The sequence below is a fragment of the Chiloscyllium punctatum genome, chromosome 32, assembly GCF_047496795.1.
Source record: "Chiloscyllium punctatum isolate Juve2018m chromosome 32, sChiPun1.3, whole genome shotgun sequence".
Classification (NCBI taxonomy): domain Eukaryota; kingdom Metazoa; phylum Chordata; class Chondrichthyes; order Orectolobiformes; family Hemiscylliidae; genus Chiloscyllium; species Chiloscyllium punctatum.
The window spans coordinates 32,122,565-32,149,333 of record NC_092770.1 but is presented as its reverse complement, the minus strand read 5'-3'; the positions used below and the strand labels follow the sequence as shown (position 1 = coordinate 32,149,333).

At 40.5% G+C, this 26,769-nt stretch overlaps 1 protein-coding gene across 3 annotated transcripts in view; it reads left to right on the top strand.

Annotated features, from left to right (window-relative positions):
• The window catches only part of scyl2 (SCY1 like pseudokinase 2), a 57,496-nt gene that overhangs the window by 3,125 nt on the left and 27,602 nt on the right, over positions 1 to 26,769 (top strand). For all 3 annotated transcript variants that reach the window (XM_072552027.1, XM_072552025.1, XM_072552026.1), the window contains exons 2-7: positions 6,615 to 6,812; positions 10,522 to 10,679; positions 10,787 to 10,931; positions 16,289 to 16,438; positions 25,205 to 25,426; positions 26,434 to 26,550. In XM_072552027.1, coding sequence (XP_072408128.1) covers positions 6,636 to 6,812; positions 10,522 to 10,679; positions 10,787 to 10,931; positions 16,289 to 16,438; positions 25,205 to 25,426; positions 26,434 to 26,550 — 969 coding nt within the window. In that variant the 5' untranslated portion in view covers positions 6,615 to 6,635. The remainder of the gene's footprint in view (positions 1 to 6,614; positions 6,813 to 10,521; positions 10,680 to 10,786; positions 10,932 to 16,288; positions 16,439 to 25,204; positions 25,427 to 26,433; positions 26,551 to 26,769) is intronic.

Sequence of the window (26,769 nt, the reverse complement as noted above, 5' to 3'; positions counted from 1 at the left end):
TTTGCCTGATTTGTGATGCGTTGTGAAATTGATTTGATTGTGTCGTCATGTTTGCATTTGAACACAAAATGTTTGTGTTCAAGACCATTCTTCAACAAATGTTTTAATCAATCATTTTTAATTCATCAAGTGATAAAAGCTTGGAATTTGCTCAGAATGATCAATTCTGAATGATGTGAATTGGGACAGAGCAAAGGCTTAGATTTTGCTCATCTGTGAGACATATTCTGTTCAAGGTTTTCATCTTGCACTTATCAGAATTACCAGTGCCAGATCTCAGAAAAGGATGACAAATTATGTTGTATGAGAAAAAGGATGCCACTTGATTGGAAAACGGAACCTGATCGAGGCAGTGCAGCCTTGCACGCACAAGGCCCCAATGTACTCAAAGCTTTTATTTAATTGGGAAGAAGGCAAAAAATGTGTTTTTGTTTGCAAAAGACATGGCCTTCATGTGAATAAGTGTAGCTTCCAAGATGTATAAGTGAGCAATATTGCTGCTACTCTTGAATTGGTTCGTAATATAATTCTTAGCACCTTCAGAATTGTTCAGTAAGTGTTGCCCAATTGAGGAATAATTTCTCACATCCGTTCTGAGTTTGGAAATGTGGGCTGATCACGTATGGTTAGTACATAGCCTGTATTCAACAGGCCAAAGTGACATGCTGTTTGATATGATCTATCAAAAATTTGGGCATGTGGCCTACATACCAAATTCATAATGGCACTGAAATTCCTCTGTCACATTACTCATTTTTGCAGTAGGCAGGATTATCTTTTGGCCTGACAGTTGTATCCGTTAGTGAAGAGTAACATACGTGTATATTAGCAGTGTGAAGTGTTAGCTTCACCTGTTGCTCAAATCTTGGACACACCTTGTGTGCTCAGGGTGATTGGAGGTACACTGGGTGCTTCTTAGGACGTGGAGCCATTCATGCTTTTGTGAGATACACAGGAAGCAAGATACACAGGAAGCAATGATTTGATCATTGTCGCCATCAACCCAGAGGAAATTTTGGTGTGCCTTACTTCAAGCTTGTATGATCAACAAATTACTTGGTATCTGTTTGCAAGGTTGACAATGAGGCTAGTCTTATGGTGCGAGAGTTTTGTAGCAGTGGCCGTTTCCCCAACTCTGGCCGAGGAAGTCTGGGTCAACTATTGTGTATGCTGCTGTAGAAATCCCAATGTTAACAAGTGAAGGTAGGTTTGTAGTAGAGATTTCGCTGACTTCTTGCTGGCATGTCAAAGAATGGGAGCTTGTTTGAGTTGGCTCCAGACAATCTGTGATTAAGTTCAACAGAACGTGGATCCACTGTCTTTGTTTGGAGAGAACTGGAGCTGATGCCCAGGTCAGAAAACTCTTTCATTCCTTCTGAGTGATTCCCACAATTTTGTTTTTAGTATTTTCAGCATCTATGGTGTCTTGCTTTTATTTCATTGTTGCTTTAACCTCCCTCACAATGGAGATCTTACCAAGGCTGTGCAACAACAGCCTGGATGTAAACTTATGTGGAAAAATCATCGAAAAGCAACATGCATGGCAATATTGAGACATGAGGATATACTAAATTTCATCCCTATTTTGGGAATGAATGCCACAAATGTAATGATTGATTAATCAAAACTTTGGCAAAGAATAATTATTTGGTGATGAAATTCTATGTCTAATGCGCTCATCTCTAAATTGCTGGGTGCACCTTCAACTTTATCTCAGAAGGCACCTTCCATGCATCAAAATGCCCCAACCAAACGGTTATTTTCTGAAGCAAGTCTTTGATGATTCAGTAAGTAAATTTTGTGAGCTTAGACCTTTCAGAAGAGCCTCTGGCATTGCCTTTGCTGTGAGACAAGTTCAAGAAAAATGTCAGGCACAGTGCAGGAGTTCTTCATTGCACTCATTGATATGATCAAAACATTTGAATAAGTAAGTTCCAAGGTTCTCTGAACTATGCTGCAAAGTTTGGATGTCCAAGAAACATCTTTACAATCCCGCCATAGCTTCATGGTGACTTGACTGCAACTGTTTTGAGTGGGTATCTGATATCGACACCTTAGAATCCTCCCAGGGTCACACAAGTCTGTATGATAGCCGCCATGTTTTTTACAGTATACACAGTGGCTATCAAAGATGAACTGTGCTTTAGCATCGGTATTAAATACCTTCTAAAGGGAAAACACTTTCAACTTAGTTGCCTCTGTCATATCATTGCCTACTCTGCCCAAGAGCTACAAGTCTCCCTTGATCTCTACACACAGGAAACTTGATCTGACTTTGAGTATTACCAAAACAAAACTCTATTTGGTCATCCAATATACAGTTTCTCTGTCTGTTGAAGGAGAGAGTCTGGAATATGTTGAGCCTTCCCATACCTTGACAGCCATCTCTCTCAAAAGGCCTCCATTGATGAGTGGATCTGACTGTAACAGCTGCATAAGTTCAGCCTTCTTCAAACCTCAGCAACAAATATTTTGACGCAGAACCACCTGCAAGTCAACAGAATCCTTGCATGCAAAACAGTTGTCATCAGCACACTCCTGAAATGCAGTGAGACTTGCACTGTGTATCAATGCATTCAAGTGCTAGAGAATTCTATAAGCAGTGCTTCTGCCACATCCTTCACATTCAATGGGATTCACGTGTCAGGATGGCTGAAATGTGTCTCCTGCCAGGTCTTGTTTTCTCAATCATCAAATGCATAATCTTCCAGGGGAGGATAAAGAAAACACTTTAAGGACATTCTGATGTGTGGTAGCATTGACTTTAAGCTGTTATTTCAAGCTGCATCACGTTTTGAGTCACAATTTCTTAATAACGAGGCACAGCAGTGGCATGGAAGAAAAGGAGTCAAATTGACCACCTCCGATTCCATTGCCTCTTGGGACGTCCTGCCCTATGTGACCAGAGATCGAGAGCCATGGATTAGCTTGTTAAGTCATATAAAGGATTATAGAATTTCATGATCTTGAGCAACAATTACTCTTAAAGTGAGAGACAACTGATGACAGTGATCAGTGCAATGCATTCAAGGGGGTACGTTATTTGTTCATAGGATCTGGGTATCATTGGGTGGATCAGCATTTATTGTCCATCCCTAATGCTCCGGCAAAGATGATGAGCTACTGCATTGTTTGGGTTTTCGGGACACCTACGATGCTGTTAGGGAGCAAGTACCAGCATTTTGACTCAGGGACACCGAAGGAACAACTGTACATTTCCAAATCATAATGGTGAAATGTTTGGAGGGAGAACGTGCGGGAGGTGATGTTCCCATGGATCTGCTGACCTTGTGCTTGAAGTTGGTGGAAGTCATTGGTTTGTTGGAGGAGTCTTGGTGAGCTAGTGCAGTGCATCATCTGGAAGATGCACACTGCTGCCATTGAGCATCAGTGGTGATTAGAATAAATGTTGGAGGTGATGGGTGCCAGTCAAGAAGTTGCTTTTTACTGGATGGTGTCAATCATCTTGAGTCTTGTTGGAACTGTGCTCATACATGCAAATGTGGAATATCCATCTCACTCCTGACTTATGACATATAGATATTAGGCAGTCTTTATGGAGACAGGAGGTGAGATCCACAATACAGAATTCATGGCCTTTGACCTACTTTTGTAGCCACAGCATTCATAAGGCTAGTCCCGTTCAGTTTCTAGTCAATGGTAATGCCAAGGTTGTTGAAAGTGAGCGATTCCAACAATGATATTGCTGTTGAATGTCAAGGAGGGATGGTTTGACTGTTTTGATGGAAAAGTTTATTGCTTGGCGCTTGTGTGGCTTGAATGTTACTTTATAAACACATGTAATAGGAAGGTGTAGAATGGTTTACTGATTGGCTTAGTTGAAAAGGGAGGCTCCTATAGAACATAAACTGTGGCATGGACCAGCTGAACTGAATGTCTCTGTGCTCTGCTCTGCCACAGTTATGGAGGATCTTATGGCCAAGTGATAATATCCCTAGCCGTGGGCCAAAACGTTCAATCCTCCCTGCTCCGAAGGTATGTCATAACTTGTTTGGACAGGTTGATTGAAATAAGTACAACAGCTGCAAATATAATAGAGCTGTTCAGAAAAACCCTTGCCTAATCTGTAACTGGTTTCCTCAAATGTAGAGATGCCAACATTACGAGCATTCAGTGTAGTTAGAGCTTTGAAATTGATATCATATTGAAACCGTGTTCTACTTTGTATTTGTTTTGCAATCTTTATTTTCCTGGTACTGAACATTTTTAAAAAATGAGTACAATGCAGTTGATTAAAACTGTGACAGTAAACAAAAGACATTGAACTGCAGGTTGAGTTTGAAATTCTTCATTGGTTTTGTAATATGTTAGTTTTGAGATAAAGGTGTGCCTCAAGTAACGACTTCCATGACGCTGATACTTTAGAAAGCTCAACTGGAAAAACAGCTTTCAATGTTAGTCACACTGATTTTGATGGGTCATTGGAGAAGATGCAGATGTGATTTAGCAAAATGGAGCATGGCATGGAGACTTTATTTGCAAGGTTATGTTAGAGAAGCTCAGGTTGTTCTCCATGGAGCCATGATTTCATGTGGTCAGAGATTATAACAGGTTTAGGTAAGGTGGACAAAACGAAGCTCTTCCCATTCATTAAAGGAACAAGGAGGACGACAAAGATTTAACAAAAAGATGGAGGAGGCAGTAGTGATATTTTTACATAGCGAGTGGTTATGACCCAGAACTGTCAACCCACGAGAGTGATTGAAGGGGAAATGATGAATGGTTTCAGAAGAAAACTGTATGGACTCTTGAAGGAAATAAACTGATTTATGGGGATAGTTATGGGGATAGAGTAGAGCAGTGAAACTGATTGAGAGCAGTCTATGGAATTGGACTTGATTGATTGAATAACCACCCCGTATTGTAAATGATACTGTGGCTCAGAAAACCTTCAAAGTTAAAGGCTTTTTGTAGCCGAAATTCCCATTCCAACACTCCATTTCACTGTTCCTGCACTGGGACAGTGGAAGTGTCATTCCTGAAGTGAGCTGATCTAGTGGAATGGGTTGGCTTCTGATTTTTGGGTTGATTACATTTCAGGTTCAGAAAAATCATACAATCTTTTAATCTCTTTGAATTGTCATAAAGCTGGTCCCTTTTTCTAAAAGCTGTTCCTTTTCTCAAGGTTACTGTGTCCTTGGTTTTTTTTTCCAGAGTGTCATAAACAGCTCCCGGCTCCAAGGTGGCTAGTTTGGTACAGTGATGTAAAAAGGATGTTGAGAAGTTTTTTGTTTATATGTTAACAGGTGAGACTTCAGGCTAAAGTGGTAATGATTTAGAAGTGACCTGTATAATGAAAGGGGAGTGGTCAGCTCTCTAGCTGAGCAGTTCAGTCAAGAACTAGTTAGGAGTTCAGCTGTGTGGAAACAGGCTGCGAAACTCTCTCTCCTTCTGCCCTTCTAACCTGAACCTGTAAACATTTGTTCCATTTTTACTGTTTTTTTAAATTGGGACTGTTGTGTATATTTGGAACAGCATAATTCAGTCTTGTTTGGGTCGACTGAGTTCTGTAGGGATTCTTTATTTCTGTTCTTGGTGTTTCATTGTGTAATTTTGTGAATACATTTTTGTCTGTTTTAAAACCTGGTGGTTAACCTAGCAAACTTACTCCACGTAATTTTCACTATACACTTACTGAAACAAATTACAAAGTTATGGTCTGGGCTGCCTGCTTAAGAGTGGTCTGACCTAGTCCATAACAGAATATTACCTTTTTTATTTAGCCTGCCTCTGGTTTTTACAAAGGTCTGTAGTCTTCGCTTCGGCTTTTATTTTATTCACTGATGGAATGTGGGCTTCAGTGACTGGGTCAGCATTTGTTACTTGTCTCTAGTTACCTTTGGTGCTGGTGAGCTGACTTCCTCAACTGCTGCAATCCATCTGCTGTGGTAGATTCACCTCTTGTCCTTTTTTAAAGAAGGATAGAACTTGAGTTAAGATAGCATCCTTCTTCAGCTTAGGACACCACTGAACAAATGCAGTACTTTTGAAATGTAATCTAATTTATTCAGCATTCAGTCTCATACACAGGCTCCACAAACAGCAATGTAATTTTAAAAACTTCTGCTTTGTGAAGTTGAGGTATGAATATTCACCGTTGAACAAGGCAGAATTCCTCTGTGGTTCAATGGGATTTTTTTTACATTTAACTGAAAGGTATTTGGCCACTTAAAATGTTTGAAACCTTTGATTCTTGATCGTCACCTTTAATCAGTGCCCTGTGTTCTTGAATGTTTTGCCACTGGGAACTGTATCTGTCCCAGACTTTTTACAATTCTAAACACCTGTAACAAATCTCCCCTCAGCCTTCTGACCTGTGAACACAACCTCTGTTAGTTAAGGAGAGGGAACCTGCAGGGAACCTCCATGTGGTCAAACCTTTCCTATGGGTGTGACCTAATAAGAGAGTAAGTTGTAAAACTAATTCCTGAAGGAAGCTTACTAGACGTTACTCAGAATTTCCTCAGTTCTGACCAGTGATTGGAATCAAAAATGATACTGCTGGTGGCAACCACACCTCTACAACAAAGAAAATATGTGGAAGGTTTTTTCTCTTTTGCTGATTTCCTGTTCTTTATCTTTTTTTTTTGCAGGTAAACTGTTCATCTGAAACAATGGAGTCAATGCTAAATAAACTGAAGAGTACTGTTACTAAGGTAACAGCAGATGTTACCAGTGCAGTCATGGGTAACCCTGTCACAAGGGAGTTTGAAGTTGGACGGCACATGGCAAGTGCTGGGCCAGGAATGACCTGGAAGGTCTTTCATGGTGTGAAGAAGTCAACCAAACAGGTAATACAGATTCTAAGAACAACTTAAAACATATTCTGATTCATTTTAGCCAGAAGAATTTCTTAGTTGAAAGGAAATTTCTGTTGTGCTGTCTTATAAATGACCTAGTTTGAAGTAAGAAATAAAAGCCGAAAATGCTGAGAGTATTCAGCAGGGTTGGTAGCAACGTCAGTTCACAGGGAAACGGACTGAATGTTGCAGGTTTTTGACCTTTCATCACAATTTTCTGTTGAAAGCCGGCAGACTTGAAACCTTTAGCTCCAGGTGCCAGATCTCCCGAGTATTTCCAGTGCCATTTTGTGTCTTTATTTCTGATTTCTAGCGTCAAGAATATTTTGCTTCCATGTGAGGTCGGTCTGGCTTTGGTAGAGAGTTATCTGGGTAGACCCAACTTTGCACAGTCTGTGAGGTGAACATTAGCAAATCGCTTTTCCTATTGTACATCTTGGTGACAAACATGAAATGAAAATGTAAAAGGAGAGAGGTGTAAAATGGGCTGCCCATTTGCTCTGATAGTGATTATATAGGGTGTAGGTTTGCTCGCTGAGCTGTAGGTTTGATATCCAGACGTTTCATTACCTGGGTAGGTAACATCATCAGTGGTGACCCCCAAGTGAAGCAAAGCTGTTGTCTCCTGCTTTCTATTTATATGTTTGTCCTGGATGGGGTTCCTGGGGTTTGTGGTGATGTAATTTCCTGTTCATTTTCTGAGGGGTTGATAGATGATACGTAGATCTATGTGTTTGTTTATGGCGTTGTGGTTGGAGTGCCAGGCCTTTAGGAATTCTCTGGCGTGTCTTTGCTTAGCCTGTCCCAGGATAGATGTGTTGTCCCAGTTGAAATGGTTTTTTTTCATCCGTGTGTAGGGCTACGAGGGAGAGAGGGTCGTGTCTTTTTGTGGCTAGCTGGTGTTCGTGATTATATCCAATCTTCCCTGTAATAATTCAGCAGATCTGCCAGCATCTGTGAAGGGAAAGTAGATTTAACACTTCCGGTCCAGTGACCCTTCATCAGAACTGGTTGCTTCAAATTTAAAAGAAGACACAACATTTCTTCTGTAAAGTCTAAAATAAATTCCAGTCCAAAGGTCAAGTTTGACAAATATTCTCGCCAGATGAAAAACTGCTAATTCATGACAGTTAATATTTAATAGACCTAGTTATTGTACACCATAGCAACAGCATTTGAATTTTTGAAATGGTGTCAGTGGAAATGATCTTCGTTAAATGGCCATCTACGCAGCATTGGTTATGTATTTTGACTTTATGAAGCTATTTTAGGAAAGAACACCATATAGTCACAGAGACCCAGACAGTTGACTGGATGTTAAGATGTTGGATAGTCACATTTGATGAAGTAGTGAAGCAATTTGTGAATTGTGGGCAGGAGAAAATATAACTTGCCTTAATATAGCACCTTTCATGACCACGGGACACTCCAAAATATTTTGTACCCAATTAAATATTTTAGAAGTATGGTCATGACTGTAATAAAGGAAAGTTGGGAGTCAAGATGCACATAGCAAATTGAGAAGCAGTAATGTGACAAAGGTCAGGTAATTTGATTTTTTGGAATGTCAGCTGAAGAAACTGGAGAGGGCTCCTAATCTCATGATTGAATTTGTCTCGTGATTACATCCATCTTAGAATACAGGAATGAAAGCTGGAAGTGCTGGAAATACTCAGCATGTTTGACAGCACCTACGGAGAAAACAACAGAGTTAATGTTGAGCGTTAATGGACTTATATCAGATTAGGTTACTTGGTATTTCAGCATTTTCTGTTGATATTTCAGATTTCCAGTGGCCACAGTATTTTATTTTTTATGTTAAAATGTTGGAACACATTTAATTTCTATTTCAAAGTCAGTTGGATAGTACAACATTTCTTCAGTTCTGTGCTTCCAACAGTGTGGCGCTCCCCCAGCATCAACCCCTTGACAGTGCACGTTTCCTTCAGTACTACCCTAGAATGTCAACTTAGATTATTTTTGGTTTTTTTGGATCAGGTTTTGAACTGGCAGCCTTGGACTGTGAAGCAAGACAGCTATCACTTAGAGTTAGTGCTGTCAAGATGTTCACTGCGTTCCATTGAGAAAACTTACTTTAAGTGGTGTTTAGGTGCATTACCAAAACTTGCTGACTTGTACTTGGCTGTTCACATCTGGATTCTGTGGAATAGGGTGCTATCTACCATAATGAAAATTATTTGAACTTGCACTTTTATTTGACATAGTGTGAAATGTGGTATTGTGTAGACCATCTATTGTACATGCAAGTGCGGCTTAGTGTTTAGCATTTTCCTGTAAGTCTGGCGGTTGTGGCTTCTAGTCCCTTGAGTTCAGTGAATGACATCAAGTGTATAAGATCTAGTAACATAGCACATGGCATCTCCATGTGCTACGTAAATACAAGTTGAAGTTTGGGTCCTCTTTGTGAGGTCAATTTAAAAGACCCCACAGCACTGTTTCAAAGAAGAATAGAGACTCTATCCCTCATGCCACGAATATTAATACTTCAGCTTTCATCAAAAAAGATGATCTGGTCATTAGCACATGCTCTTTGTGGGAACTGGCTGAGAGCAAATTTGTTGTTCTGTTTCCCACTTTACATGAGTGACTGCAGGTTTTGAAGATACCTCATTGGCTATAGAGTGCTTTGGGATTTGCAGAGGCACACCACATAAACAACTTTCAAATGTAAACTCCCTTTGCTTGCATTGTTCCAATACTACTTTGCTTTGTGCTTTCCATGACCTCTGGATTTTTGTTACAATGAGATATTCTGAACCTCCCACTGTGCTCCTGCTGTGGTCTAATGTTGACAATAAATCCAGTGAATTCATTGCTTACAATTTTAGGGATAATAAAAATGAATGCTTGTAGCTTAGTTATCTTTATTTGTGTTCATCCTTCTACAGTGTCTCTATTGAATTTCTTAGCTTTTTCTCTTCAGCCTATCTGCGTATGGAATGACGTATGGGTCATTTTAGTTTTCAATTCAAACCACTCTATTGAGACTGCCTGTTGATTACTTAATCATCAGCATTATACAGCACCCTGAGAATTAATTAGTGCCTCATGATGTCGCCTTTAATTGTGCTCCAAGCATGACCAGCTTCAGTACTGAGTTGCATTCCGGCTTTTACATTTTTGTTACACAGCTACCCTGCTTAGGACCTAACCCAACAATCAAGTCATAAGTCTTTGTGTCATGTATTAACACACCAACAGAATGCTCAACTACTACATAGCAATGGTATCAGGGAAATTCTCCTTGCAAAATTTCTACTGAACAAAATGGAAGTGTATGGTTTCAAATTCCTCCTTGATGGTACAGAAGTAACATGTCGTGTTTGATGGAGTGCTTTAACATAGTAAACTCCCTGAAGCACTTGAGAGAAACAGAATAATCAGACAAAATCTGACATTGAGCTATGCAATGGGATAATTTTGGGCACATGATGCAAAGCTTGGTTTTAGGGAGCAGGTTCCAGAGCGTGAGGCCCCGGTAGGTGAGGGCGCAGCCAGCACTGAAAGAAAGTGTAAATGTAGAAAAGTCCAGTATTGCAGGAGTGCAGAGAACAAGGAGGGTTCAATTGGAAAAGTCTCAAATCAGTATACCACATGGATGATAAAGCGAAGGTAGATGTACAACATTTCAATTCTCAAGCATTGATCCTAGTTTCTTCATTGTCTTTTCATTTTTCAGGAGGTAGCTGTATTTGTTTTTGATAAAAAATTAATTGAGAAATATCAAAAATTTGAAAAGGATCACATCATTGATTTACTGAAAAAAGGTGTGCAACAGCTCACCAGGCTGAGACACCCACGCCTACTGACAGTGCAGCATCCTTTAGAGGAGTCGAGGTACCAGAATTTTGATACTACTTATTTTCATGACCAACAATGAACATTAACTTGTTTTTATAAACTAATGTTTATTTTTGATTTAACTGATTCTTTTTTTTTTACAGAGATTGTTTAGCCTTTTGCACGGAGCCTGTTTTTGCAAGTTTAGCCAATGTCCTAGGTTGTTACGACCACCTACCATGTCCTACACCTGCAGAAATTAAAGAGCACCAGCTTTATGATGTGGAAATCAAATTCGGTTTGTTGCAGGTGAATTGCCAGTACATTTGTTCAAGAGTTATATTGGTGCAATAATTGCTGCATGTCCTGCATGTCTGCCTCAACCTGCTGCTTTAACTGGCCAATCTCCAGTTCACAAAATTGCTAATTGTCCTATAGTTCTATAAACATGCATGGTGCTTCACGCGACCGTATCCACAGACTAAAATATGATATTGTTCAACTCCTTTCTTCCCATTTTCAGGTCAGTCGTTTTAACAGTGATCGTTAGTAGTTTTAGAATGTGCCATATTACTGGTTAAAGGAAAGTAATTGCAATTTTTTTAATGTCCTAGAGCATTTCAGGACATAGAGCTAATAATTGTAATTCTAATGTGCATTTATTGTTGTTAAATAGGCAAGTGTAACAGTCAGCTTGCACAAGGAAACCCAGAAACAGCAACAAAATTGCACAGCACTTTAACAGGCCATGCAACCCAGCCCAACTGTGCTAGTATTTATACTCCACCTGAACTTCATCCCAGTTGACTTAATCTCACCCTCCAGCAGAACATGTCCTTTCTTTCTCCTACACCCAACTTGCTTCCTCTTATATGATCAATGAATTATTCTTCGCATATTGGTGAAGGTGAAATGCTGACTAGATCACCTGTTGAATCCCTTTCATAGGAAGTTGTCGTTGGTGACAACAAGATGGCTAAGAAGGCGTTGTGCACGCTTACCTTCATTGCTCAAACCTTTGAATGTAGGAGTTGGGACATCGTGTTGAGGTTCGACAAGATGATGGCGAGGCTTCCTCTGGAATACTGTGTGCAGTTCTGCTCACCCTGCTGGAGGAAGGATATTATTAGATTTGAAAGAGTTGAGAAAGAATTTACTAGGATGTTGCCAGGAACGGCGGGTTTGTGCAATAGTAGGCTGGAACCTTTTCCGTGGTTCATAGGAGGTTGAGGGGGTGACCTTGTACAGATTTATAAAATCATGAGGGGTAAAGATAGGGTAAATAACAAAAGCCTTTTCCTTATGATGGAGGGGTTCAAGACTAGGGGATATATTTTCAAGGTGAGAGGAGAAAAGTTTAAAAAGCTTGATTTTAAGGATTGTGTTCAAGGAGAGGTTTTAGGTAGCAGGTTCCAGAGCGTGAGGCCCCGGTAGGTGAGGGCATAGCCAGCACTGAAAGAAATTGTAGATGCAGAAAAGTCCAGTATTGCAGGAGTGCAGAGAACATGGAGGGTTAAAAATCTCAAATCAGCATACCACATCAATGATAAAGCAAAATACAACATTCAACTCTCAAGCATTAATTTTAGCTTCTTCATTGTCTTCATTAAAGCGTTTTTTCGCACACACAGTAGTTCGTATGTGGAATGAAGTGCCAGAGCTTGTGCTGGTGGACGGACAGGTACACGAATAGAGAGAAAGAGAGGACTGCAGATGCTGGAGAGTCAGAGTTGAAACGTGTGGTGCTGGAAAAGCACAGCAAGTCAGGCAGCATCCGAGGAGCAGTAGAGTCAACATTTTGGGCATAAGACCTTCATCAGGCATCAGCCCTTCCTGATGAAGGGCTTAAGTCTGAAACGTTCCTCAAATGCTGGCTAACTTGTTGTATTTTTCCAGCGCCACACTTTTCAACTCCAATACATGAAGCAAGGTTTGGAAGGATATGGGCGAAATGCAGGCAAGTGGGGCTAGTTTAGTTGGAAACATAGTTGACATGGACTAGTCGGCTTGAAGTCTGTTTCCATACTGTGTGAATCTATGACAAGCAATTGTTGCCCATCCCTAATTGCCTTAGAACTGAGTGGCATGTTGGGTCATATGAAAAACCAGTCAAACTCATCCTTGTTGTGGTCTGGAGTCAGACCTTCCACCAGCACATCAGAGAATCCAATACATCCGCCACATTTGGGCTATCTTATTCAAAAGATATCTTCTCAGTGCTGCACACTCATACCAACCTAGATCATAGTCTCAAATCTGTGGCCAGGGTTTTGAGCGCATGATTTGGTCAGAGGAGAGAGTGCTGTCACTGAGCCTAGGTTGACACTATAAGGAAATGCCAACTAATATTGTATCAACCTACACACCTGGCACTCATCAGAACAAACGCCAAATTTCAAACATTCATAACAATCTATACAACTGGAAAAAAGGAAGCTAATTGGTTCACAAGATGACTAATTGACTGAGGCATCAGAGAAGACAGTGTCATAAACAGTTCAAATTCCACCTTTGCAGCTGGTAGAATTTAAATTAATAAAGTCTAGAATTGAAAGCTAATGTTACTAATGGTGAACAATTGTCATGCTTTGTTGCAAATCCCACCTGATTCATTACTACTCTTCAGGGAAAGAAACTTACTTTCCTTTTCCAGTCTGGCCTATATGTGGTTCTAGGTCCGCAATAATTCGGTAAACTCTTAAGTGCCTCTGAAATGGCCCAGTGAGCAACAATGTTAAAAAATAATTTCAGATGGGCACCAACTGCTGGCCTTGCCAGCTCTACCAACATCCATGAAAGAATAGATAAAACCAATACACATATTCATTTTGTTTACCAAAGAATGTACCCATCTTGTATTATACATTCATGTGACTATTTGAAAATTAACATTATTGAGTGTCCTGATAAGTATGAGATGGACAGCTTCACCAACATTTCTGTTGTAGCATTAACATTCAGATTCTGTACTGTCAAGTGACCTGTTGCTGTTTCCTTTCAACAAAGTGAAAAGCTGTCATGCGTGAAGAGTACAGTTGTTCAATTGTAACGTTTCATAAAGTGATCAGACTGCAAACTAATACCTGTATAATGTTTCAACCAGTGATTGGCTCCTATCCATTGTTACTCTGTTCTGATGTTAAAACCTGACAATTACATACAAATGCAATATCCTAAAAAAGACAATAATCAATGAATTGCAAAGTCCAAGAAAGCAGCAATTATTCTTTCCAAAAAGAATTAAAATGTACAGGAACAGAGATCCCATGATCAAATAATAGAAAGGTAGCCCTTCACCCATTGTGTCACATGTAATCTCTCTGAAATATACCAATTTATTTTTCACTGTAAATTACTGCAGAGAGCAGTTATTGTTTTAACGCAGCATTTAATCAAATGCATTGAACTGTCAAACGTTTTTGGTAGTGTTAGTTGAGGGGAGGGAATTAATTAGAATATCAGTATCACAGTATCATTTGCATCACAAAACTTCATAAACTTGGTTTAATGTTTCACCCTAAGTCATGTGGTTAGATTCTGAAAAGGAATTAGTATAGCACTATTGTAATGTAGGAAACTCTGCAGCCAACTTAAACATTGCCAGCATCCCACTCCACTCCAGAACCAGAAGTAACCAGGCCATGCTGTTTTAGTGATATTGGTTGAATTAATATTAGACAAGACATAAGCAGAACTCCCTGCTCCTCTTTGAAACAATGTTGTGGGAATTTTTTTGACAGGGCCTCAATTTAATCTTTCAACAGAAAAATGGCAGTGCCAATCATGTAGCACTGTCTCAGTAGTGCCTGGAGTGTCACCCTTCATTTTGTGCTCACTGGCTCAGAGTGCTACCCAATGAGCCATGGCTGCCATTAGCCTGAGGAGAGCAAGATGTTGTACCTAATGTCCTCTGTCAGCACCATCTGAAATATATGTTTATTAGCATATTCGTGGATTCTTGTGGTGCAGTGATAGTGCCTCTGCTTCTGGATCAGTAGGTCTGAGTTCAGGTCTCACCTGCCCCAGATGTGTGTCATAACATCTCTCAACAAAAACAGAATTTGCGTTAATACTTGGGGTCCAGTGACTCTTCAGAGCCTGTCAACTCTGTTTCTCTCTCCACAGATGCTGCCAGATCTGCTGAGTTTCTCCAGCAATTTCTGTTTTTGTTTCAAATTTCCAGCATCCCTGTCATTCTTTGGTTCACATCTCTGAACGGGTTGGTTTGAAAACATCTTAAAAGGTGTGTTGCCAGAAATGCATTCACTTGCATAACAAAGGCGTGCTTCAAAATAACGCTTTAGCTGTGATGATTTGGTACACTTCTGAAAACTTTTTATGAGGCACAAAACAAGTATTTATGTGTTCTGTTGGAACGGTTACAATTTAAAACAAAAGCCCATGGTAAGTGTTGACTGGGTTTTCCCTCTGCATCTCCCTGAGGCAGTGTGGACACTGCAAGGTAAGATGTGAAGTATTTGCAGCTTCTCTGTTCATATTTCTAGCATCTGCAGGTGTTTGCTGTTGTAAGTTGGTCATTTATCTGATTGCTGTATTTGGATTCTTGATATGAGCAAATTGGCTGTGTAATTCATCTAGAAGCCAACAATGCCTGCAGTTGAAACTAATTAATTGGCTGGGTTGTTGCAAGAACAGTGTTTTTAGAAATGCAAATTCTTTCTTCAAACTTACTTGATTCTCCACATTTATGGTCCCATGCACTGTGGCAACCTTGTTAGTTAGGGTTTTGTAATCACAGTTACCTAATAAAAATAACAATTTGTTGAAATTTTATGCTAGTTTATTGAATATGCACAGAGCAGCACTTTCTGATGCTTTATGAAATCAGATAAAGTATACGACCATAGCACTTAGGGTGGTTCAGTATTGGCAGATGATAACAGGCTTGAGGCATGGAATGTGTTGGTCTTGTTAAAGCCTTGAAGGCAGCATCCTCCTCTCTAGCTAAGGTATAAGGGTCTCTTCTGATTCTTCTTCCCCTTCTTGCCCATTTTCCAACTTGAGAAACAGCTCTTTGAGGACTGTCTGATGGGGACTGACATCTACCCTGAGCACTTGTTGATGAAGCTAGTTTCCAGGGGCTGGTAACTTAGTCTATGTCAATCAATTGTCTGAATCCTTTTGGCAAATGACCATGGAACCAATACTCATGATGCAGATTATTCTTGTCCCCTTAGCGACCTCCATTTGAAGGTTATTTTTCATCTCCTCTAAGAACAAACCTTATTTTCACAAATATTGCACGCATAATAGGGTAATGTGGTGCCTGATAAATCTTTTGATTATGCTGGTAGAAGGCTAGTTACGATTGTATCACAGTTAAACGCGGTCTCACACTGCACAGGAAACAATAAATAGGAATGATAGGTGAATGCAAGTTTAAAGGGGGCACCAATTTTCAACAGCCTCTCAATGTCAATTTGCTAAGCTTTATGAGTCATGTTTTCTCTGATGTTCACCTGGTCATAATGTCAGCAAGCTTGTGTCTGCAGATTTGTCCTTTTTCAGCGTATCTTATTGCTATATTTCCAATCAATCAGCCCCTGATGTAACAAATGGCATGGTGCACAAGCTTAATTTAGTTAAGGCAATATTCTAACATTGCACTGTGGAATACAGTAATGTCATCCTTCTTTAATCTGTAGGTTTGTGAAGCCTTGTCCTTTCTACACAGCAGTGTGAAAATGATTCATGGTAACCTGACGCCAGAGAATATCATTTTGAATAAAAGTGGCGCCTGGAAAATCATGGGTTTTGACTTTTGCATCTCTTCATCTAATCCCTCAGAGCAGGAGGTAAGGACAATGAAGTTATTCAGCTGGCTGCTTTTCTCTATTCACAATTTGGGCAAGACATTATCAAATGGTCTGTTTTCTCCTGAATGAGAAACTAATACTTAAAATGCAAGCTCCTTTGAGAACGAGAATTACCTGCAAAATCGTGATTGATTTTTTGTTGAATATAATTTAAATAGTTCGACTTGCTTTTTAATAAATTCATTCATGGGATAAGGGTGTCACTGGCCAGGCAGCATTAAGAGCCCATCCCTAATTACCCAGGGGGGCAGTTAAGAGTCAACCACATTGCTGTGGGTCTGGATTCACATGCAGACCAGACCAGGTAAAGATGGCAGCTTCCTTCCCTGGAGGACATTAGTGAACAATTGACAATGGATTCATGGTCATCATTAGACTATTAATTCCAGATTTTTATTGAATTCAGATTCCATTGTCTGCCATGGTGGTTTTGTACATTATCTGCGTCTCTATTGACAGTCCAGCGATAATACCACTAGGCCCTCGCATCCCCAATAATTTTATAATACTATTCATGTGTGAATATATTTTAGGGTTTGTACCATGTTTTTTTCAAAAGAGAAATATTTTCATGCTGTGATGTGGTGGCGTAGCATTTTCATAAAAGAAATCAGCTCCTGTGACACAAGTGCCATGGCAATGTAATATTTATTGTCCAACTCCCAAGTAATTGCTGGAGTCAGCCTGATATTGCGTGGTCTTGGTCCCATGTCAGCTTTCCTCCTCCCAAAAGATCGAAATGAGCCACTTGAATTTCTCTGACTATCTTTTGTAATTGTAGAACTTGAATTCCTGATCTTGGAGTTGCTGGACAAGTGTTGTGACCACTGGACCCTGTCTCTTGTACCTTGCTGAATTTCCTTGGGGCTTATTTTTTAACTCTGCCCTCACCTTGGGTTTTTCATCACGTGAATGCGCTGTATAATTTTCAGATCTAACTGAGGTGTGTGAATAGTATTAAGGTAGACTTTGAAAAATAATTGTAACTGGTGAGTGATGCAGTAAACAAATTACCTCAGTTGGCTGGCTTGTGATTAAATAACAGCAACAACATGTGTTCAATTCTTGTACTGAGTGAGGTCACCAACAATGTCCCACCTTCTCAACCTTGCTACTTGCCTGGACATGGTGACCCTGAGACAACCGGTGATATTTTAACCTCTCTGTAATGAAAGAACAACTTGATGGTCCTCTGAGACTGTGGGGACTTTTCCTTTGTCATGAATAAATACTTTGTTGTTTTCTGGATTGATAGTAGATGGATTCTGTGAAACCTGTACTTTAATTCAATCTAGACAAATTAAGGAATGGTAATAGACTTCCAAATTAGGATGGAGTGCGACAATGTAGCACTTTTGCTGTTCTTGAATTGTTTAATATTGAGATTGCAGAGCTGAGTGAGTAACTTCACTGAACTGGTGGACTTGATCGTGCAGGTAATACACACAAATGATGTATTAGTGATAGAGTGTAGGTATTGCATTCCTGACACCAATCAGTCAAATATACAAATTGTTGAGCTAGGTCCATTTCAGTGAGATGATTTTTAAAATTTCAATCATTTTCGTAACTTAAGCCTTGCATCTGGTTGAATGACACTTTGATAAGCTAGGTTTTCAGCTTCTGTTCTGTTCTCATCATCACAATGTTGGTCTGATCCAGTCTGACTATTTGATTTTAGTTCATTCACTGGATATGGTAATGGCACTGGTAAGGCCATTTCTAATTTGCCTTTGGGGATGTGATGCCAGCTACTGATCATCAGTGGCACATTCAAATGGTCCTTGATGATGTGTGAGTGTTGTTCAAGGTTAACAGATGTTGGACCTCTTGTTGGAGGTGGACAGTATTTGATATGATCTTTGTCTGTCAGTTACCAACCCAAGTTTGCATGTTGTCCACATTCTGCTATAGGCTGGCAGGCACGACTTCAGGAGTGAAAAAGTTCTCAATAACCTCACCCCCAATGAGAGGAAACTTCATTGGTGAGGTAACTGAAATCTACAACGTCGTAAAGCAGGAGGCACTTTGCTCTATTCCTTCACGCAACTCTACAAACTTAAATGATAATTTGCCCAAAGTGAGTGTAGTGTGTTTTGGGCCTATACTTTCCAAATTCTCCACACTAGGGGTTTCTCTCATGTCTGGGTCACTTGTAGACAGGTTGATAGAGAAAGATTGAGAAAATTGGAATGAGAATCTTCAGTAATGAGGATAGCTTGAAGTTGGGACTTTCTCTTTGGGGAGAAGAAGGCTAAGAGGCCAGGCTGGATAGAAACATTCCCACTTGTAAACATCACAAGAATGAGATGTCATCAATTGATTTGCAAATGGAATAAATACGATATGAGAACTTTTTCACGAAGTGAGTAGTTGGGGTGTAGAATTTACTGCCTGGAAGTGTGGAAATTGTAGGAGACTGGCACTGGGTAATAATGCTTATTTGAAAAGTCAGTGCAAGCACAGTGCACCAAATGGTATCGACAGTCCTGTAACACTTGTTGTGAAATGGATGGAGATAGATTTCTCTGCATAGTCAATAGCTCTTTACCTTTGTATCATATGATAACTAGGATCATTGAATGTGCACTCAGTGGACTCAAGTCTTTTGTTCACCTATTGATTGTGGCATTCCTGTATTACTGGAATGTTATGTGAGTGGATGCAAGCACATTGCATTCCAAAGGCTCTGTAAAAGTGATATTTGAAAGCCCTTGAACTTAATTGAACACTTGATGGAAGTAATAGTCAGTAAAGGAAGATCAACTGTGCTCCGGCACTTTATTTCAATCTTGGTGAGATCAGACAGATCAGCTCAGATGAAGGAAATCTTAAGGCTAAGTCATCCTTTCATAGAACCCTGTCTACAGGCCCAATATCTAACTGCCCGTAGAATGTCCTCTACCCAGAGATTATTCTAAATTTTTACCACTGTGAAAATGTGCTCTATTACCTTAGTTCTAAGCTTATCGTTATTCCCAAATTGTACCTTAGTCGTCCTTCTCTTGAAGTTAAGACCAGCATTTAGTTTCTTAACTGAGAGCTTTTAAAATATAAGACGTGACAGGGCAAAATCTCTTTTTTTGTATGATTCAGATGCTTGTTGTGCCATTTGGTTGGAGTTTAGATGAATAGCTTGATCTTAGCATGAAAATGGACATTATGAACAAAGTACTTTCTGTGTATTTCTTAACAGTATATTACTTGACAATGTAGTTGTTGGTTTGGTCTTTTGTCACTGAACTTTCCCTTATATTTGGGTGTGTGCAGTTTTGTGATCTTTTTAGCTCCCTTTTCTTGTCCCAAAGTCGATCTAAATTCTTGGAGGTTCCTGATAGGTTCCTATTTTTTTCTCCCTCACCAGCCTCTCACCCTGACAGAGCATGATTGATAAGTGAGCTCCTGTGACTATGCCAATGACTCGCAAGCAAGCCCAATGCATGTTTTATCTCTGTGATTCATCTTGTGACATCTGTGTTTCATTTATGACAAAATCTGAACTGAGGCAAACAACCAAATCTCCCCCCCCCCCCCCACACCCGTCCCACTTCATACGTTTAGTGAGTTATCTATTATAACAGGGCTATAAAAAGGTCACAGGTGCAGTGCACAGTACTTACTGGGCATGTCATCTTGGCTGAAGAGGGGTGTAAAAAAAATTTGCAAAATGGTAATACTTCAGAGACACTTGGTCCATAATAATCTGTACAAAGTGGAAGTTCTAATTAATGTTATTTACCCCCTCGTTTTTGAACTTTATGATCAATCCAGGAATGACAAACACTAGTTATGAGGTATGCTTTGAGTCACTGGGGCTATTTCCATTGGACAAGAAAGGGTAAGAGGAAATTTAATACAAATTGTTGAAGTTGGATAATAGAATTTGATGGGATCAGTAAAGCTGGAACTTTTTCTTTGAAGATAGGGTGTTAGTGACAAATAATGGATTTACAGTTGTCATGAAGAGGAAAGGCATGTTTCTGCAGGTGATGTGGAGGAAGTTTAGCCACAGGGAGTGGATAAAGCATTTTTAAGTGAAGACTTGATTAATTTCTGAAGCACAGGAACTTATGGAGCTATAAGGAGAGAGCAGAACAATATTTATTTTCAAAAAGTGAGGCTAAGAACAGAGAGCGAGTACAGATGAGCATGTAGCTGCGGGGTTGTTATAGGAGGGAGGGCTTCAGATAAGTGGATACCTCTGGGGAATGTGTGACCTGTACAAGAAGCAATACTATTAGACAGGAACTGGGGGACCTAAATTGGGAATAGATGTTCTCAGGAAGATGTTCTCAGGAAATGTGGAGCATTTGCTGATAGTGGGACAAACCAATCCAGCACTGAGGCAAGGAGGGGATGGTAAGGTGAACGAATCTTGGGTGACAAGGGATGTGGAGCATCTAGTCAAGAGGAAGAAGGAAACTAGCTTAAGGTTGAGGAAGCAAGGATCAGACAGGCTCTCGAGGGTTACAAGGTGGCCAGGAAGGAACTGAAGAATGGACTTAGGAGAGCTAAAAGGGGGCATGAAAAAGCCTTGGAGGGTAGAATTAAGAAAAAGCCGAAGGCATTGTACATTTATGTGAGGAACAAAAGGATGGCCAGAGTGAGGATAGGACTGATCAGGGATAATAGAGAGAACTTGTGCCTGGAGTTGGAGGAAGTCGGGGAGGTCCTTAATGAATACTTAGCTTCAGTATTCACTACTGAGAGGGACCTTGCTGTTTGTGAGGATAGTGCGAAACAGATTGATATGGTCGAACAGGTTGATGTTAAAAAGGAAGTTGTGCTGAAAATTTTGAAAAACGTAAGGATAGATAAGTCTGCTGGGCCAGATGGGATATACCCAAGTTATTACAGGAAGCGAGGGAAGAGATTGCTGTGCTTTTGGTGATGATCTTTGCATCCTCACTGTCCACTGGAGTAATGCCAGATGATTGGAAGGTGGCAAATGTTATTCCCTTGTTCAAGAAAGGGAATAGGGATAATCCTGAGAACTACAGACCAATCAGTCTTATTATGATTACTTGGAAAACCAGAGTTTGATTAACGATAGTCAACAAGGCTTTGTGAGGGGCAGGTCATGCCTCTCAAGCCTTATTGAATCCTTTGAGGATATGACAAAAAACATTGAAGGTAGAGCAGTGGATGTGGTGCACATGGATTTTAGCAAGGTGTTTGGTAAGGTTCCAAGTGGTAGACTCATTCAGAAAGTTAGGAGGCATGGGATAGAGGGAAATTTGGCTGTCTGGATGCAGAATTGGCTGGCCCATAGAATACAGAGGGTGGTAGTAGATGGAAAATATTCAGCCTGGAGCTCGGTGACCAGTGGTGTTCTGCAGGGATCTGTTCTGGGACCTCTGCTCTTTGTGTTTTAAAAATTACTTGGATGAGGAAGTGGAAGGATGGATTAGTAAATTTGCCAATGACGCATTGACAAGATGCAGAGCTGGGCCTATAAGTGGCAAATAGAGTTCAACCTGGAAGAGTATGAAGTGATTAATTATGAAAGATTGAATTTGAATGCAGAATACAGTGTTAAAGGCAGTATTCTTGGCAGTGTGGAGGAACAGAGGGCTGTTGGGGTCCACATCCTTCGATCCCTCAAAACTACCATTCAGGTTGATAGGGTTGTTAAGACGTATGGTGTGTTGGTTTTCATTAGCAGGGGGATTGAGTTTTAGAGCCATAAGGTTATGCTGTGGTTCTGTAGAGCCCTGGTAAGACCACACTTGGAATATTGTGTTCAGTTCTGTTCGCCTTATTATAGGAAGGATGTGGAAGATTTAGAGGGGGTACAGAGGAGATTTACCAGGATGCTGCCTGGACTGGAGGGCATGTCTTACAAAGAAATGTTGAGGGAACTGAGGCTTTTCTCATTGGAGTGAAGAAGGGTGAGAAGCAACTTTGATAGAGGTGTACAATATAATGAGAGGCACAGAAAGAGTGAATAGTCAGAGACTTTTTCCCGAGGTGGAAATGTCTTATCACGAGGGGGCATAATTTTAAGGTGATTGGAGAAAAATTTCGGGTAGATGTCAGAGGCGGGTTATTTACATAAAGAGTGGTGGGTGTGTGGAATGCATTGCCAACAGTGGTGGTAGAGTCAGATACATGAGGGGCATTTAAGCAACTCTTAGATAAACACATGGATGATAGTAAAATGAAGAGTATGCAGGTTGGTTTGATCGTAGAGTAGGATAAAAGGTCGGCACAACATTAAGGACCTGTACTGTGCTGTGCTGATCTATGTTCATAAAAGGAGTTGGGAAGTCTTTTGTGGCTGTACAAAACATTGGTTAGGCTGCTTTTGGAATGCTTCATTCAGTTCTGGTCTCCCTGCTTTAGGAACGATGTTGTGAAATTTGGCAGCGTTCAGAAAAAGTTTACAAGGTTGTTGCCAGGGTTGGAGGACTTGAGCTATAGGGAGAGGCTGAAGCATCTTCTCTGGAGCATCGGAGACCAAGGGATGGCCATATAGAGGGTTATAAAATAGTGAGGGGCATGGATAGAGTAAAGTTAAAAGTCACACAACACCAGGTTATAGTCCAACAGGTTTATTTGGAAGCACTAGCTTTCGAAACGCTGCTCCTTCATCAGGTGGATGAAGAAGCAGTGCTTTGAAAGCTAGTGCTTCCAGATAAACCTGTTGGACTATAACCTGGTGTTGTGTGACTTTTAAGTTTGTCCACCTCCAAATTATGGATTGGGTAAGTAGACGAGGTCTTTTCCCCTATGTAGGGGAGTCTGAGACTAAAGGATGCAGGTTTCAGATGAGAGGGGAATGATTTAAAAAGGACCCAAGGGACGGTGTTTTTACGCAGAGGGTAGTGTGTGTATAGAAGAGGAAGTGGTGGAGGCTGGTACCATTACAACATTTAAAAAGAATCTGGATGGGTATGTGATTAGGAAAGATTTTGTGGAATATGAGCTAAATGCTGGCAAATGGGACTAGGTTAACCTCGTCAGCATAGATGAGTTGGACTGAAGGGTCTCTTGCCATGCTGTGCAACTCTGCCACTGATTGCTGTCGCAGGAACTGGCAGTGTCAAGATGATCCAAATGGCTGCTTCTGTGCTGTAAATGTCTTTGATCTCATGCTGCAAGAACTGCCCTGTCTTGTTGCATTTCCTGCTGTGGGGAAATGGCCCCTTGCTTATACAGCATAAATCAGATGAGCAGTGTGAAACTGGATTATCAAGTTGGCACTCAGTACTTCACATAGCTCTCCGGACTCTTTATTGCCATTGGGGTGTTCAGTGTTCTGCAGTGTAATGCTGCATTTAATTTTTCTGCTCTCCCTGTAATTGGAAGTGAGAGTACTTTTAAGTGATGAGAGAAACAAGACAAAGCTATCACCGTTGCTTGGAAAGCAACAAAACAATAAGGACAGTACTGCAAACAGTTTTGGCCCTGTTTTAAAAGAAAGAAGCAGTTGAGAGAAAGTTGACTAAAATGATCCCTGGTGAGGAGGAATGTCTTCTTGGCAAAAGCTGAATTGGTTGGTTGGGTGTCCCAATGAAAACAGCTGAGAAAGAATGAGAGGTGATCTATTGAAACAAATAAGATTCTCAAGGGACTTGACAGGGTCAATGCTGAGAGGATACTTCCCCTCATGGGAAGTCTAGGACTGGAGGTCATGATCTCAGAATAAAGGTCTGCCAGTTTAAGACTGAAATGAGGAGGAATTTCTCCTCTCGGGATTGAGAGTCTTCGGAACTTCTTCCCACAGAGAGCTGTGTGGACAAAGTCTTTGCATATATTTAAGGCTGAGGTAAATAGACTGCTGATCGGATGGCACAGTGGCTCAGTAGTTAGCACTGCTCCCTCACAGCGCCTGGGACCCAATTTCAATTCCAGCCTCTGGTGACTGCGTGGAGTTTGCACATTCTCTCCAACTGTTGTGTGGGTTTCCTCTGGGTGCCACGGTTTCCTCCCATAGCCCAAAGATCTGCAGATTAGGTGGATTGGCCATGCTAAATTGCTCATACTATCCAGGGATATGCAGGCGAGGTGGATTAGCCTGAGAATGCAGGGTTACAGAGATAGGGTTGTGGGTGGGATGCTCTTCGAGAGTCGGTATGGCTTGTTGGGCCAAATGGCCTGTTTCCATGTTGTAGGGATTCTAAGAAACCTCTGGAATCAAGTGATATAACCAGTTGGTGAATCAAAGGTTACAGGGAAAAGGGCAAGAAAGTGGACATGAGGAATGTCAGATCAGCCATGATCCCATTGAATTGCAGAACAGGCTTGAGGGGCTGAAGAGCTTCCTCCTGATCAGATTGTTTTTTAGTAATCTTTTTATGATTTTATGATCTAAAATAATTGTCAGGTCATGTTCCCTGTTTGATGGATTATACGTACTTCACACGTTTTCAGAGCTCAGTTGAAGAGAGTGTCTTGGGAGGTTGACTTGGAGGAGGAAAGTGAAGTAAAGATGTTCAGGAAGGAAGTTCCAGAGCTTAGGGGTCAGGCATCAGAAGGGTACAACTGCCAGTGGGAGGCAAAGAAAATCAGGGGTACACCAGAATAAGGGGAAAAAAACTCTCAATGGCTTGTGGAGCTGGCACAGATTACAGAGATAGGAAGGGCTGAGCTCAGAGATTTGTACCTAAGGGTGATTTTCATGTTGAGACATTGCTAGATTTAAAGAAACAATGGGTTTTTTAATAAATAACTTTGTTTTGAAGAAAATGTTTTACTTGTATTTAATTGAATCCTTCAATATTTTACTTGTGCTTTTTACAGCTTACATTTAATTGCAAGGAATGGGACCCAAATCTTCCTCCTTTGTGCCTCCCTAACCCTGAATATGTTGCTCCAGAATATATCTTATCAGTGAGTTGTGATCTGGCCAGTGATATGTATTCATTAGGAGCTGTCATGTTTGCTGTGTTTAATGATGGCAAACCTATCTTCGAGGTCAACAAACATGATATTTTCAAGAGTTTCAGCAGACAACTAGATCAGGTAACTCTTGCAAACTTCCCATTTCCTTCACCGTTCCCTTAGTGAACCACAAACCCTCCTTCTCGGGAAGCTCCCATTCTCACCCTAACCATGAACACCCCTCTAGTTTCACATCATCATCCTCTCTTGCCTCCTTAGCTAATATTTGTAACTGGGTTCCTCATTTCAATTAGTGTCTTCCACCCATGACTCGGGTAAAAATAGCAGTCATCAAAAAAATTCCAGCATTCTTGAAAATACGTATCATCTCCAACCTCCCCTTTCTCCTTGAAATCCATGTGCATGTTTTTCACAACCCCAACGCTTTGACTCTCTTGCCTATCATAGGACTGAACTGTCCCTAATCATTGACAAATGGCATTCTTTGCGAGTGTGACGTTAATGCTTTGTTCTTCCTCATACTTTTCCATCTATCCAACACCAAATCATGCTTCTACACCACAAGTTCATTGTAATTGTCCTTGTATTGTGCCCAATCAATGTTCAAAAGTCTTTAACAATGGGTGCTCCTCCTGCTGCCACTCTTTCCTGTACAGCACCAGAAAGATATGTCCTTGACCCATCCTCTTCCAAAACAGCAAGAAGTAGCCACTCTGCACTTTAAACCTATTCAGCTATTCAATGAGATCACAACTGATATGCACTAAATCCATTTGCTCACCATTGTTCCATATTCCTTTACAAGCTATCGATCTGTGTCTCAAATTACATTTGATCTCCATCTCCTCCTTTCTCAGTCATTGGGTAAAGGGAGTTCCAGATTTCTACTTCAAAGCTGGTCTAGCCTGAATTTGGAGATCAAAGAATGCTCCATTCACCCATCCACATTTGTCCTTTGAAATTTGTCATTAAAGCTTTTGAACCATAATTCTCCTTTCGCCTTGTGCCCATTTTCTCACCACTTTGTGAGACCGGATGGGATGTTTCTTTCTATTAATGGTATTGTGCAAATATGTTTGTTGCTTAATTTGAGATTTAATTTATTGACGTCTTTTCTATTTTCTCAGCTCACCCGTTTAGGCCCCAATATACTGCAAAAAATTCCTGAAGAGGTTCGGGAGCATATGAAATTGTTGCTGAATGTAACTCCCACTGTCAGACCAGATGCTGACCAGCTCAGCAAGGTAAACTAAAAAGACAGTCCCTGTTTTTAAATTGTCATTCTTTCACTTGTTACCAATCACTTGCCTATTTCTTCCCAGTGTAGAGGTTGGAGTATTCTTAGCTTTCAAAGCATAGTGATTGAGAATCACTGTAGATAGATAGCACACTCGCACAAACAGCAGTAGGATGATTGAGCAGGTATTTGGTTTGATGATGTTTAGTTGAACATTGATCCGAGT